The 15,045-nt window shown below is 47.3% G+C and overlaps 1 protein-coding gene across 2 annotated transcripts in view; it reads left to right on the top strand.

Moving 5' to 3' along the window:
• Positions 1-15,045, top strand: part of LOC119951867 (sodium/potassium/calcium exchanger 4-like) — a 295,680-nt gene that overhangs the window by 243,172 nt on the left and 37,463 nt on the right. For both annotated transcript variants that reach the window (XM_038775239.1, XM_038775240.1), the window contains 3 exons: positions 3,626-3,714; positions 8,861-9,013; positions 14,804-14,970. In XM_038775239.1, the coding sequence (XP_038631167.1) occupies positions 3,626-3,714; positions 8,861-9,013; positions 14,804-14,970 (409 nt within the window). The remainder of the gene's footprint in view (positions 1-3,625; positions 3,715-8,860; positions 9,014-14,803; positions 14,971-15,045) is intronic.

The raw sequence follows: 15,045 nt of genomic DNA, 5'->3' as shown, positions 1-15,045 counted from the left end.
TGTCATCGCTGCCTTTTTATTGTCAAATATAATGAGTATTTTTCAGACATACACCCAGTTACAGTAGCTGTTCAGTCTTACTGAATTTAAAGGCCGTTAGTTGAGGGAGGAGAGAGGTGTGCTCTGAGTTCAGATGTGGGCCGAAATTCACCGAAGACCAACGTGATGCCCATTACCAGCGGGCAAAAGCGGCGCTGGTGACTCCGGCGTCGGGGCCTGCTTATAAGCCCTAAATCTCCCGTCCCGAAAGGGCCAGCAGCGGAGTGACGCTCTACGCGTCAGTTTCACCCGCTGCGGAAGTTGCGCGTCAGTTGATGTCGGGCGACATCATCAACGCCGCCCGGCGTTGGAGGGGGGAAGGGGTGGGGGGGTGGGTTGCGGCGTTGGGAGGGGTGGGGGGTGGGTTGCGGCATTGGGGTGGGGAGGTGGGTTGGGGTGGGGGGGTGGGTTGCGGCTTTGGGGGGGTGGGGGTTGCGGTGTTGGGGGGGGTTGCGGCGTTGGGGGGGTTGCGGCATTGGGGGGTAGCGGCGTTGGGGGGGGGTTGCAGCGTTGGGGGGTTGCGGCATTGGGGGGTAGCGGCGTTGGGGGGGGTTGCAGTGTTGGGGGGGTTGCGGCATTGGAGGGTAGCGGCGTTGGGGGGGGTTGCGGCATTGGGGGGGTTGCGGCGTTGGGGGGGTTGCGGCGTTGGGGGGGGTTGCGGCGTTGGGGGGGTTGCGGCATTGGGGGGTAGCGGCGTTGGGGGGGGGGGTTGCAGCGTTGGGGGGGGGTTGCGGCATTGGGGGGTAGCGGCGTTGGGGGGGGTTGCGGCATTGGGGGGGGTTGCGGCGTTGGGGGGGGTTGCGGCGTTGGGGGGGGTTGCGGCGTTGGGGGGTAGCGGCGTTGGGGGGGGTTGCGGCGTTGGGGGGTAGCGGCGTTGGGGGGTTGCAGCATTGGAGGGGGGTAGGGGTTGGGGGTAGGGGTCTGGGGGGTAGGGGAGGGGGGTGGGGGGGTAGGGGTGGGGGGGTAGGGGTGGGGGGGTATAGGTAGGGGGGTAGGGGTAGGGGGCAGCGGCGTGCAGAGGGGGGGACGACGGTGCGTTGGCCCCGGGCATCCATTGGATGGGGGCATCAGCAGATCTTCCTCAAGGCTCCCTTTCCTCCCAGCTGCCTTGTCTTTGTTTGAGAGAGAGAGAGAGAGAGAGAGGGAGATTGTGGGGACAGACAGAGAGAGAGAGACAGAGAGAGGGAGTCCCGTCCGTCCTCTGGCTGAGAGCAGGGCTTTGGTGAGTATATTGCAATCTGCCTAAACCCAGGAATATTGCCTGGTTAGAATGCAGAGGGAAATGCTGGGATCCCGGGTGGGAAATGTGTCTGGATTTGTCTATTTCAGCTTCAGCCTCTGCGATTTCAGGTCAGTTTCACAACAACAGGAAAAACGCGCGGAGAGAGAGGGAAAAACTTTTGGCAAAGCTTCTGGGTTCTGCCTTTATAATTCACAGCGCAGAAAGGGTTCTGCGCTGTGAATTATAAAGGCACCTTTTCTAATCCTGGGGAGAAACAACCTTTTGAAGAGTCTGAGGAAATAAGCAGGAATTTGGATTAATTCTGCCTCCCCACCCCCTGGGCCTCTTTCTCCTCCCTCCCCCTTTCTCCTTTCTCCTCCCTCCCCCTTTCTCCTCCCTCCCTCTTTCTCCTCCCTCCCCCTTTCTCCTCTCTCTCACATTCTCTTCATCCTGCCCTTTGTTCCAGAGCTATTTGATCCCCCTGTGCACTGGCACAGATTTACAGTGAGGTTTAGGTTCTTTGTTTACCCCAGGTGTGGGGGCGGGGAAAAGAGGGCGGGTTCGGCATTCCTCAGGGGCACTGCATTGAACCACCCCCACCCCCCTCCCAAATCATCATCCATCTAACCTCATCCATCCCTCTTTTCCCCGCCCCCACACCTGGGGTAAACACTGCTGCTGCTGCCTTTTCCCCAGCAGTTCCAAACGTAAAAGCTTTGAGATTGAGGTGAGGAGGGGTTATTGGGTTAAGGGAATAGGGTTGAAGTGAGGGCTTGAGTGGGTCGGTGTAGACTCGATGGGCCGAATGGACTCGTTCTGCACTGAATGTTCTCATTGCCTCCATCTTGTTTGCTGAAGTGATGGAGGATTTTGACCATGCTCCCCCGTCCGATAAATAGCTTAATTCTCAAGCTAAATCGCTGTTGGGGTTCAGCGGGAGGCCTCCATGGTCGAAGCAGGGACTCTGGCTGGATAGCCCAGCAGCCGGTCCTGCCCCATGCCTGGGTTTTGGTGGGCTGTCACTGGGCTGCAATTATCCGCCACTTCTCACGGTGCGGAATGGGCTGGAGGGATCAAAACGAGAACTGGGAGTTGAAATATCGCAGGCTTCTTTTTGGTTGCAGCAGATGAGTTTTGAACTGATGGCTGGAACTTGATTTTAACTGTTTTAAATATTGAAGCCAGACTCTGCTGGCCGGGAGGTATTCTTAACTTGGGACCTGAGTGGTGTCTTCCTCACTGTCGTGTTATTCACCCTGGGGTAACACGGACTGCAACATGATGCAGTTAAATGATAACGGATACACCAAACATAAGCATTGGTTCGATAAGATTTATTGAACTTCAGTAACGAAGCACACAGCTGCCTGTGGGTTGACTCTCTACTACTCTAAGTAAACTAACTCCAACTATCGAGTCCAGGCGAGCTCTGATCCACGTGTCGAAGGTGTTGGATGATTTGTACACCCTGACTGTCACTACAGTTGTCACCAGTGGAAAGAGGCAGAGTGCTGATGTCTCGTGTGTTTTATAGTTGGAAGCCCCCCTCTGGTGTTCTGTCTGGTGATTGGTCGTGTTCTGTCCTGTGTGTTGATTGGCTCACCTGGGTGTCTGTCACTGCCTGCTTTTACCTCATGATGTGCGTGGGTGCATATTATGACAGTCCCCAGGCCAAGGCAGCTGGCAAATGGTTTGAGGGCCAGAAGGGGGTCAGTAAGTTAGGTTTGAAAATAAATATTTGAAGTTTAAGGATGGTTCAGAGGACTCACCTGATCCCTTCAAGAAAACATCAGTCGTCACCTGCCTTGAGTATTCATCCCCCCCCCCCCCCACCCCCCCCCCCCCCCCCCCCCCCAACACCACAATTACCCTTGGATCCCATTAACTTGTGCAGCAAACTCATTAAATGTGTTCCAAACAACAGTCAGTGAACTGTCCTACTTTACCTGGGTGCATTTGTATTTCTCACCCAGTACCTGTGGATGGACATTCATATCCAGCCTTTAATGGGTTACAAAATTGTTGGAGGAAATAAGATATTCCTTATCTCAGCACACATGCTTAATACCCACCTCCTTCCGGCTTAAACAAGAAGAGGGGTTGAAGGTATTGTGGGCTGTCAGACTTCTGAAGAATAACATCCTGAGTTGCCTTGACAAGAGAGAAGAATAAGACATTTTGTCAATGTTAGGTTTTAAATACAAGTAGGCAGCATACTTACACTTTGAAGGGTTTATCCCGGAGGTAATTATATATCCCATGAAAAATAGATACTGGCTGTATGTGCATAAATAATTCTGCTCGCAAGTGGGAATAACTGCAGAAGTTACGAGATGTTCCGTTTCATTTCATATTTACTCTCAGGTTCAATACCAAGATACAGAACTATTTTGTGAGCAAGCTGACGAAGAATGCTTCAAATGGCAACGTGATTGGCAATGAAATGGAGGATGGTAATGTTGACTATCCCAATATTTGTGATGACCTATTACTCCCATTGCTAACTCAAGGTAAGGCTAAGCAGACAGAGACTCGGCCACTAAAAACCTTTAAATCCTCACTCAATGTCAAATTTTACAACATGTCTCCTTAAAAAAAAATCTAAATTTACATAGAATATCCAAACAGTTTCAGACATCTTTGTCGAATTTTACTCATTTTTTTGTTGCAAAGCATTTTAATGATAAAGTCAAATTTCTCTGAAAGTTATTCTTTGACATTGCTCAAAACTCATTGCAATAGAGCAAGGGGCCAATCTGTTAATTGTAAAGGATTGTTTGGATGGTTATGTCAATGAAGGGTTGAATCAAATGCTTCACCTTTAATGTTTTTTTGTAATATAAGCAGGAACGGGACCGTTCCTGAGGTAGAGATTCCAGTGAGAAGATGAAGGCTGTAACAATGCTGCTTTTTCATTCTGAAGATCTCCTTCGCTGCCTGTCTGCTGGTAGATGGCGCCGGTCGCAAAGTGATTTTGCCTCTTTCTTCGGCGTCCTTCCCCATCTTCTACTGACTGCATGATCTGTTTGTGCGCACTGCCATAACCCAACTTGAAGCTAGGAGAGATCTTTACATCTCGCCCACCGTGTGCTTCCTAATATGGAGGGAACGTTGAAAAGGGCAGATTCTTACCTCACAGCCCCCCCCCCCCCCCCCGCCAAAGAAAGCTGTTCAACAAAATAAGTGAATTAATTATTTTTTCCTATCTGTTCTCCACTCGCTTTACAACGGAAGCAAAAAAGCACTGTCTATCCAAAAAACAACCTGTCTCAGATGTGCATTCTCACCTGTAGACTGTTTGAGAGATAGCTTACCAAGTTATTAAAGATGTGGCTGTTGAGTCAATGATCTAACTGCCTAACTGGCCCCTTAAATAGAAGACATTATCAGACTTCAGTCCTGCCGTTGCTGCTGAACACACAACGTTTTTGAAAGGAATCCTTTTAAATAATACTAGATATTATCAAATTATTTAGCAGTCGGATTAAAGCCCTCGAAATCTGATTGAAATCACAGACCTGACTTGTCCTCTCCACGAGCAATTGGAACTCCATTTAATGGCTTTCAAATAATAGATAACACATAATAATAATAATAGATAACACTATGCTCCTTAAAGCACTTATGCCAAGCACAGTGCAATTTGAGCACACTGCCTCCATTTTAAATCGCTCACCCATCTTCCATAGCTCAGCAGTGTTCACCCTCACCTGAGGTACATATATTCAGTTCCTGAACACCAATTAATATTTTTTGAGCTGTTTCTCCATCTACCTCACTAACCTGTCGCAATTCTGTCTGTTTAGCCTTACTGAGGTTCTCAAAATCTATTATAACAACCTCCTTGAGACTATTTTATGCATGTTCGCTCTTGAATATTTAATGCCTGCATTCCTTTAGTTATTAATAATGGCTGCGATAAATAATGATGAACTGCAATTTCTCTTAATTCATTAAAAAGGCTCAGACCTGTAATATGGCTTTCCAATCGTGGCAGCAGCCATATGTAAAAGGCTTAAGTTATTCATGCATTTTGGGGCACAGTCTCTTCTAAGGGTTTATATTTAGTGATCTGCAAACTCAGAACAGTACTTCAGAGCTCCGAGTGACCATATGGGTTTTTGCAGCATGTTTCGAGATTTGGTAACTGGCCTTTCCATCATTATTAACTTGTTAACGAACTGTACAGGAATAAAACAGGAACACATGGGCATGCCAGGCGGGTCAATTCTCATCGAGAAATAAATCACACACACGGGAAAGCAGGAAGATATTTAACAAATAATGATCGATCTACAAATTCAGCTTTTTATTTAAAAAAATTAATCATGCACTCAGAATTGCCGGTGTGAATTGTTGTGAAATTTCATTTGAGCCGAGGGGTATGCCCAGGGTAACAGAACACTGCTGAAAAATTCCAGTTCACATTATGCTTTGAGGCTCGAGGCAACACTGTGCCAGGAAATTTAAAGTTTGAGCCAGAAGCAGGATAAGGGCTCAGGGAGCAGAGAGATCCCCTCTTGTTCAATGTGTCACAGATCAAGCACTAGGGGTGGAATTTTGTATTTTGGGTCGGGACCCGATTTAAGGGTAAAATGTGGGGTCTGACCCTGCACCTTGGGCTAAATAGCATAGTGCAGGGGCGCGGGGGGAGCTGCAAGGTGGGATTGCGAATGAGGGACAAGTGGGAATTCCGTCCCTCATTGGATCGAAGTCCCACCCTCTGGAGCTGGGCTGTGGAGGGCAGGGAGTGGGAGGAAGAAAAGCATGGGTGGGTTTTAAACCTAAGGGGGGGCTGCGCCACAATCGGCAATGGGCAGCCCCACAATCGGCAATGGGCAGCCCCACAATCGGCAATGGGCAGCCCCACAATCGGCAATGGGCAGCCCCACAATCGGCAATGGGCAGCCCCACAATCGGCAATGGGCAGCCCCACAATCGGCAATGGGCAGCTCCACAATCGGCAATGGGCATCCCCACAATCGGCAATGGTCAACCCAACATTCGGCAATGGGCAGCCCCACAATCGGCAATGGGCATTCCCACAATCGGCAATGGGCAACCCCACATTCAGCAATGGGCAGCCCCACAATCGGCAATGGGCAGCCCCACATTCGGCAATGGGCAGCCCCACAATCGGCAATGGGCAGCCCCACATTCGGCAATGGGCAGCCCCACAATCGGCAATGGGCAGCCCCACAATCGGCAATGGGCAGCCCCACATTCGGCAATGGTCAACCCAACATTCGGCAATGGGCAGCCCCACAATCGGCAATGGGCATTCCCACAATCGGCAATGGGCAACCCCACATTCGGCAATGGGCAGCCCCACAATCGGTAATGGGTACCCCCCCCCCCCCCCCCCTCTCCAAGAGCAACACTCCTTTCCTGCCCTTTAAGGATTTGAGGTAAAATTATCGGGTTACCTGCTACCCCGCGGCTGCCCACGCCAAATGTATTATGATGTGGCAACGTGTTGTCAGGGTTACTCGGCTCGATGAGAAATTGACTCTTAATTGTTCAATAAAATATGGCAGGTGGGCTGCCAATTTTGCCCCCCCCCCCCACCACCACTATATTGTAGGAGTGAGTACGTTTCCTGTGGGAATGTCCATAAATAATGCACATAAAGCGCGGGTTCAATTCCCATTCCAGCCTCCCCGAACAGGCGCCAGAATGTGGCGACTAGGCGCTTTTCACAGTAACTTCATTGAAGCCTACTTGTGACAATAAGCAATTATTATTATTAAATGTGGAGGCACATAAAATGGGGTGGGCACCCACCACCTTCCTGCCCACCCCATTTCATGTGCCTCCACATTAATGTGCATGCGCACAGGAAACGTGCCTGCTGGGGGCATGTCAAATTAAACACCTTGTCAGGAGCAGTCACCCAACATGAATTTCACCTGTGTGGCCAGGGGGAGTGCTCCCCTTCCAAGTAAGGATGGCGGAAGAGCTCTCAAATCCTGAGCGCCAGTAGGAGGCCACTTGGCCGAGCAGGAGCTACAGGCCTCAGGTAAAAGGCTCATGGGAAAAATGGTGCCAGCAAATCAGCGTGCCATCCGGCAGCATGGAATTACACATCTGCCCACCTCGGTTCACACCCCTATATCAAGGCCAAAATCCTGCCCGAGGCTTCACTGCTATTCATGGTCAACCTCCCCGTGGTTCTCAGCCAGTCGCTGGTCTTAGATCTCATCAGGGAAGAGACTTGGATGAGATGGAAGGCCCCCTATTGGCCAGAATCAAATGTTATTAATACTCAGCCCTTAGAGAAAGGCACAGCACGGCTTTCCTAAACGAACAAATTCAGCGTGGAGACACACAAATGGTACAGTGGGTAGAATGCAACCATAACATATATATATATATATATTTCTGCGCAATTTCATCCCTTCCCTTTCCTCCGATGTTCTCATAAAGGCACTGAAACCTACCTCTGTATAACTGCAAGAAACGTAAGAGATTCTCAGGTTTTTACACAAAAATAGCTGTAGTGTGATTTGAGAACCTAGATGTGGATGTCACTATCAATTTGAGGGCCATAAATCCTTTACCTAACGTTCCTCCGGGTGCTCCGGTTTCCTCCCAAAAGTCCCGAAAGACGTGCTGTTAGGTGAATGGGACATTCTGAATTCTCCTTCAGTGTACTCCGAACGTGCGCCGGAGTGTGACTCGGGACTTTTCACAGTAACTTCATTGCAGTGTTAATGTAAGCCGACTTGTGACACTAATGAAGAATATTATGATTATTATTATTACAAAGAAATTGATTTTTATTTTTACAGGACAGTAAACTGGGGCAGAATTCACCGCCCCCCGCAGGGTTGGAGAATCGCCCGGGGCCGGTGTAAATCCCGCCCCCGCCGTGGCCGGAATTTTCCGCCACCCGGGAATCGGTGCGGAGAATTGAGCCCCGCCGAGTAGGGGAGAATCCCGGCCCAGGTGCCTGGCTGATTATTTCCCTTTCATTGCTTAAGGACTTTGGATGAGATCTCCCAGGCGTTCAATCCAGTGGGACTTTCCAGTCCCGCCGATGGCGCAGCTATACCGCGGGTTTCTCGGCGGCGTGGGTTGGAAAACCTATTGACAGCGGCGGGACCAGAAGATCCTGCTGCCGGCCAATGGCGAGCGCCTCCCACCGCCGAGAAACAGGGAATCTCACGCACCCACTCTATAACACACTGCAGTGCAGACCTGGGACATTCCTGGACTATATGGCCCGGATTCTCCAATCCGAGTTCACCCCCACACTTTGGCGCTCAGCCAAAACCCCATCACTGTAGCGGGACCAGAGAATCCCATCCGCGCGAATGGCCGAAGAATTCTGGCCCATAACCCAGTAGCACGTGGCATATATTTCCCGCCCTAGGATTTTGATTTAAACAATATTTTGAAACCAGTTTATTTCTCACGCTAAAAAATGTTTATTGAGCCAGTATATTTTAAGTACACCTTTTCCTTGGCTAATAAGTTTTCTCATCCTAGTTACAATCCACGCTCAAATAATAATCAGAAAGCCTCAGTAGTCATGACCATTTTGTGCCGGGCTTTGAGCTTTCAGAGGTTTACTTTCTGTTTATGTGCAATGACTAGTTCAATCTGCCAATGGTGTGGACAAGGAAATCTCCGCAGCTGAGAAATGCGACAGCATTGAAAATGGAAATGTCCCTCTGGATAAAATTACAAAAGAAGACAGCAATGAGACTGGAAACGAACCTGAGCTCACGTCACCATTTTCTCCACCAGGTAAAGAATAATGCAACATTCTCTGTACAACAGCAACATATTCCATTTATCGACGATAGTCATTTTTTTAAAGACATAAAAATCGACTATGATGAGTTGGAAATCTTGGCTGAAACATGATAACCAAGACTTAGCAGGGTTAACCCTGCCTGGAAGCAAATGTTTAGCAAATTGGCCAGCATCAAGTATTATTAGTACACACCTCTCGGAGACTTTGCCACTTCCATTTTTAAACGATTGAATTTCTACCCGATTTCTCCTTCATTGTTTACTCTGGCAGGTGGACAGCCTCAGCCAATGGTGTGGGCAATGTTTATGTAACCTGTCCGTAGTTTCTGCCACTTTCCTCCATTAACTTTGAGACAGATAATCGGGAGAAACCCAGGTGAAAATTAATGGCAAGATGTCCCTGTCTCCAAACCTCTGTAAATACGTGGAGCTGTTCAAGAGTGTGTCAACGTTGATGAGATGTGAACAATCTCAAGTGGGGCTGAATAGAAGTTCAGTCATCATCACTTGATTGCAAGAGAATTGCAGGTGGCGAAGGTTTTTCATAGTTGCTCCATCCAGAAAAGTCTCACATCCCTTTTTTTGCTGCATCTGGTTGTTTCCTATTGATTCCAGTACTCCAGTTGCAAGTCCATTTGATGCGCTACAAACAGACAACATTTGCAGGCAGGAAGAGATGGCCACGCATTCATGATGACTAGTTTGTGTATCAATGCAGTATTGAATTTACTTTTTGCTTACTTAAACCTGGCACCCTTGTCGCTACTCTTGAAATTTAATTTCATGGTATATTCCAAATTCAACATTTGAAACTAGTGATCTTGACTGTATCAATTAGATCATTTTTCAGGTGGGTCCTACACAACTTGGTCAGGATTTCACTAATGGCCCCTCCTGCCCAGCGGGATATTACAGTCCCACCGAATGGATTGGAGAATGGCTCTCCACATCCACCGAGGTGGAGACACTTCAGCTGCTAAATTGACATTCCCTGTGCCCATTTTGTCGCCAGTAAAATGTTGCAATGCATGCTGATTTCTATCTTCACATCCCAGAACACTGAAATTGGGGATCAGGCTCAAAGCTCTTCCCTATACTGTCTCCAGTGTTTTAATATCTCTTTGTTTCTCGGCTGTCAAACGTGGGCACAGTACGCAAAGTGCGAACTGAATATGAAATCACAACTTCTTGCAACACAAATTGCACAATTTTAGCTATGCAGTTGAAACTTGCACTGGTTTATTGATTGCTGCTCCATGCCGGGCCACATGTTAAGCGTTAAGTTTGCAAAGGACCCCCAGATCCCCCTCAACTTCACCATTAGTCACTTTGAGACCGTGTATGTAATGTCCATTTTGCCTTGTGCCAAAATGATGTGCAACTACTTACTCTGAGGATGCCTCTTTGTAAAATGACTGATAGTAGGCTCTTTCTTCAGCATCATATAAATGATAAACTGAGGAGATGTACTTCACATTAAACATGTCTAAAATGTAGTATTAGTCACTTCCATTTGACTGTAACTTGAGGCTTGGGACTGTTCAAATGGTTAACATTGTAAAAAGCATTCAGAAATGTAGATCCCTTTTGGTAATAACTTATAAATTATCTTTATTGTCAACAGGGCGGTTTCAACTTGTATCATTTATGAATAATTGTCAACTTTTTTGCAAATTATTCAATTTCGCATATGCAAAACCCGACCTTAATAATTGAAGCTGCTAATTTGACAACCCCAACCAATCCTGAAATATGTCTGTAGCCTATCTCTGTTTGACCCCAATATGTCTCTCGAGACTTTTGCTTATATGTTGCTGCTTCACAGTGTTAGTAAGGTTTAGCTTTCACCCTGAAACACTCCTTCCTTTGGCTAATGTGTTGAAGCAAATGTGACAAGCTTTCTTATTGAGTGCAAAAGATTGATTGATTTTTATTGGTTCAGGCAGAGTTCTCGTCTGAATGCCAATCAATTGCTTCCAAGTAGAGAAGAACTTGCTGTCTTTGTAATCATTTAGTGATGGTTCTGGTTATACCTTGGGAGGTATTATAGTGTCTCCCAAATGTCCTTTGAGAGAACCTCACAACTTGTTTGGTCTTCCACATAGAATCACAGAGTTGTTATGGTGCAGGAGGAGGCCATTTGGCCCATCGTGTCTGCACCCTCTCTCCAAACAAGCAACATGGGGAACAGGATCACAGATTTTACAGTGCAGAAGGAGGCCATTCAGCCCATCGAGTCTGCACCGGCCCTTGGAAAGAGCAACCACCCAAGCCCACACCTCCACCCTCCCAGTAACCCCACCCAATCTTTTTGAACACTTGAGGGCAATTTAGCATGGCCAATCCACCTAACCTGCACACCTTTGGACTGTGGGAGGAAACCGGAGCACCCGGAGGAAACCCACGCGGACATGGGGAGAACGTGTAGACTCCTCACAGACAGTGACCCAAGCCAGGAATCGAACTTGGGACTCTGGAGCTGTGAAGCAACTGTGCTAACCACTATGCTACTGTGCTGCCCAAAATGCGGAGTCGGCAGTGGAGGAGCAGAGGAGTCAAAGGATCAGGGAAAGTCCCCTTATTCGTGCCCAAAACAGGACTCTGTTTTCTGCACGTTAAATCACACCCATGGTTTGGTGTCATTCTACTGCCATTTCCCCGTACCCTGAAATTTGCTACTGTTCCAAGTAATCATCTAATGCCCACTTGAATGCCTCAGTTAAACCAGCCTCCACCATACTTCCAGGCAATGCATTCCAGACTGGAACCATTCATTGTGTGAAAATGTTTTTTCTCACATCACATGTGCTTCTTTCGCGAATCACTTTTAAATCTGTACCCACTTATTCTTGATCCTTTTATGAGCAGGAACAGTTTCTCCCTATCTACTCTGTCCAGTGTCCCCATGATTTTGAACACCTTGACCAAATTTCCTCTTGACCTTCTCATCCCTGGAACCATTGTTGAAACCCCTTCTGCACTCTATCCAATCTGTTCACATCCTTCCAGTGTAGTGGCACCCAGAACTCCACACAATATTCCAACTGAGAACTAACTAGTGTCTTGTATAAGCTCAGCATAATCTCCTTGCTCTTGTGCTCTATGCCCCTATTAATAAAGCCCAGGATTTATTAAGTGCTCTCTCTACCTGAATGAATGGAGTGCATTGTCCTTCAGTCCAGTCCACCTTTGGCAGTAGAACGTTCAGTTCCCTTGACCCCACATTATCGCATACATTTCTTTGGGCAGCACGGTAGCATGGTGGTTCGCATAAATGCTTCACAGCTCCAGGGTCCCAGGTTCGATTCCCGGCTGGGTCACTGTCTGTGTGGAGTCTGCACGTCCTCCCCGTGTGTGCGTGGGTTTCCTCCGGGTGCTCCGGTTTCCTCCCACAGTCCAAAGATGTGCGGGTTAGGTGGATTGGCCATGCTAAATTGCCCGTAGTGTCCTAAAAAGTAAGGTTAAGGGGGGGGGTTGTTGGGTTACGGGTATAGGGTGGATACGTGGGTTTGAGTAGGGACAACATTGCTCGGCACAACATCGAGGGCCGAAGGGCCTGTTCTGTGCTGTACTGTTCTATGTTCTATGTTCTATTAACCGCCTCTGCCTTGCTACCTATTCCTCTCCTTCAAAAATTTGTTCCAAATCTATTTCCGTGAGCATGCCTCCCATCTATTCTTCTCCTACCAATGGCCAGCCGGCATTTTCATCAGTTAAAGTGCATTGAGATGTATTACCATCTTCATAATGCTCTATGAATGCCAGCTATTGACTCCAGCAAGAAGTTCAAAAGTGACATTGATTTGTCACAAACATTATTCAGTACATTGTTGAAATGTACAAAAGCTCTGATTTCTACAGTTTGCATACTCTGCAGTGATTATGATAGTATCCTGTGAGATGTCTGATGGCAGTCATTTCAATTGAAAGTGCCCTTGATATCACCTTGAAGCGTTTGTAATTTCTAGGTAATTGGACAGGCACTTTGCCAATTCTCTAATGAAAAATATGTGACCCTTGCCTTCTCTCTGCTTTTCTAGCTCCTCCAGTTGGCAATAAGGTGGAGCTGGGCAAACCACTTAATGAGGCAGTCACTCATCTCCACTCAGTTTAATTTGTAAACAGACATTGTTCTGGGCCTTTGCTTCGTAAATTACCTCCGATATTCCACATGCAAATTGTAACGGTGTGAAGATAGCAGACAATCAAAGACTTTAAGTATCCATAAATAAGCAAGGGCCCTTAATCAGTTCATTGGAAAGGAGAGCTCTGTGTGAAACCCATTCACTTTAAATTTCAAATCATTTTAACCGTCTGTACAGAGCAAATGCAGATCAACGGTACCAATATAATTCCTTGATTGAACCAATCATCTTTGATTTTAGATGCTTCCGCATCTCCCTCTTTATAACACCCTCCTGCACTCTGTTCTCCAGAATGGGGAGGGTGATAGCAGTCAGGTATAAAGAGGAATAAATTATACTAAATTGGCTGCCACTAACCTTGACAACACTTGGTAACTGTAATATAGGAGGTTAATGAAATCAGACCTATTTGATTCTGTCACTTATCTTTCTCTTTTGGAAAGTGACTAACATTCATTCAGACAAACAATAACGTGATGATAATTAGAAGTATGTCGCATTTCCTTTGCAGATCTACATAATGCTTCTGTCCAAGGGGTGGTGCCGAATCTTTCTGTAACCTGCTCACTATTAACAAAAATATACATCAGCAGCACCGAGAGATGGGTTATGCAGTTATTGAACATAAACAAAGCGAAATATAGTGGAGGGCAAAAGCTTTAATGAACTCTGAGGCATTTTTATCGTAACGATTTGCATCCATTAAGAAATTGCCAGTTTTGCTGTGCTGTAATGGCTTTTGGAATTAAATGTTTTACTGTCAGCTCATTATGTGGCTCATTTTGATGCGCAATGAAGTGTTATTGTGAGCAAAGTGTTACGGTCCGCAAATAAACTGTAATTCACTCATTATAAACATCAAGGAGGTCTGGGAGCCCAGTGGGCAGAATCCCTGACTCTGAGGCAGAAGCTCTGGATTCGTGTCCCACCCCAGGACTTGATGGCCAAGGAAAGTGTGTTCATAACGCGGTCAAACAAGTCGAGTGTCAATCTGCAACTCCTTCCAACACGCCAAAGGCTGGATGTAAGAGCGGGAGAGACTCCTGGTCAACCACACTTGAAGTGGAGTGGCACCCCTCAAGCTATATGCTTCCGTCGACAGACTAGCGACCTGCTCCGGAAATAACTAACTATGGAGACAAACGTCTGCCTAGGTGCGGGAAGAGATTTGGGATAAATACGGGGTACGGGATTCTCTGTCCCGCTGCACCCGTTTTCTGGTGCGGAGTGTCTCCACCGGCAGCTGGGAACCTCCGTCCCAGCAGCCGGCCAATGGGGTTTCCCATTATGGGACCCCCGCACCTCGAGAAATCCATGGGCGTGAGTGCGCTGCCGGCGAAGTAGAGGATCCCGCTGACTGAGAATCCAGCCCAGGGTTTTTGAGTTGCCAATGCCAGCCATCTTTTTCTAGAGCCTCTTAGAATTGTCCTTGATTAAATTGATCAACTGGACTGGCAACTGAGAACCAGAAATTAAAACAGTTCCTGGTGTGTACAGGAAGAGGCTCCAAAGATTTTGTTGGATTTAAAAAAATACAGGACAGCTTCTATCTCATCACTATGTAGAGTCTACCTCATGGTTTGCACGTATTTTCCCTCACATTTCTCACAGAATCATTTCTACAATTTATCCACAGGGGGATACTTGAATAAGGTGAAGTGGCTAAGTTCATGGCCTGTGCTGATTGTGCTATTCTTCACCGTCCCTAACTGTGCAAAACCTCGCTGGGAGAATTTCTTCATGCTAACCTTCTTCATGTCCACTGTGTGGATTGCAGTCTTTTCTTATTTCATGGTGTGGATGGTAAGTGAGAAACTAACGCACAAGAAAATTGTCACACCGTTTAAAAACATATTGAGCTACCTTGTTTTGATCGAA

This window comes from Scyliorhinus canicula, chromosome 2 (genome assembly GCF_902713615.1).
Source record: "Scyliorhinus canicula chromosome 2, sScyCan1.1, whole genome shotgun sequence".
Classification (NCBI taxonomy): Eukaryota; Metazoa; Chordata; class Chondrichthyes; order Carcharhiniformes; family Scyliorhinidae; genus Scyliorhinus; species Scyliorhinus canicula.
This window is presented reverse-complemented; position numbering and strand designations above follow the sequence as displayed.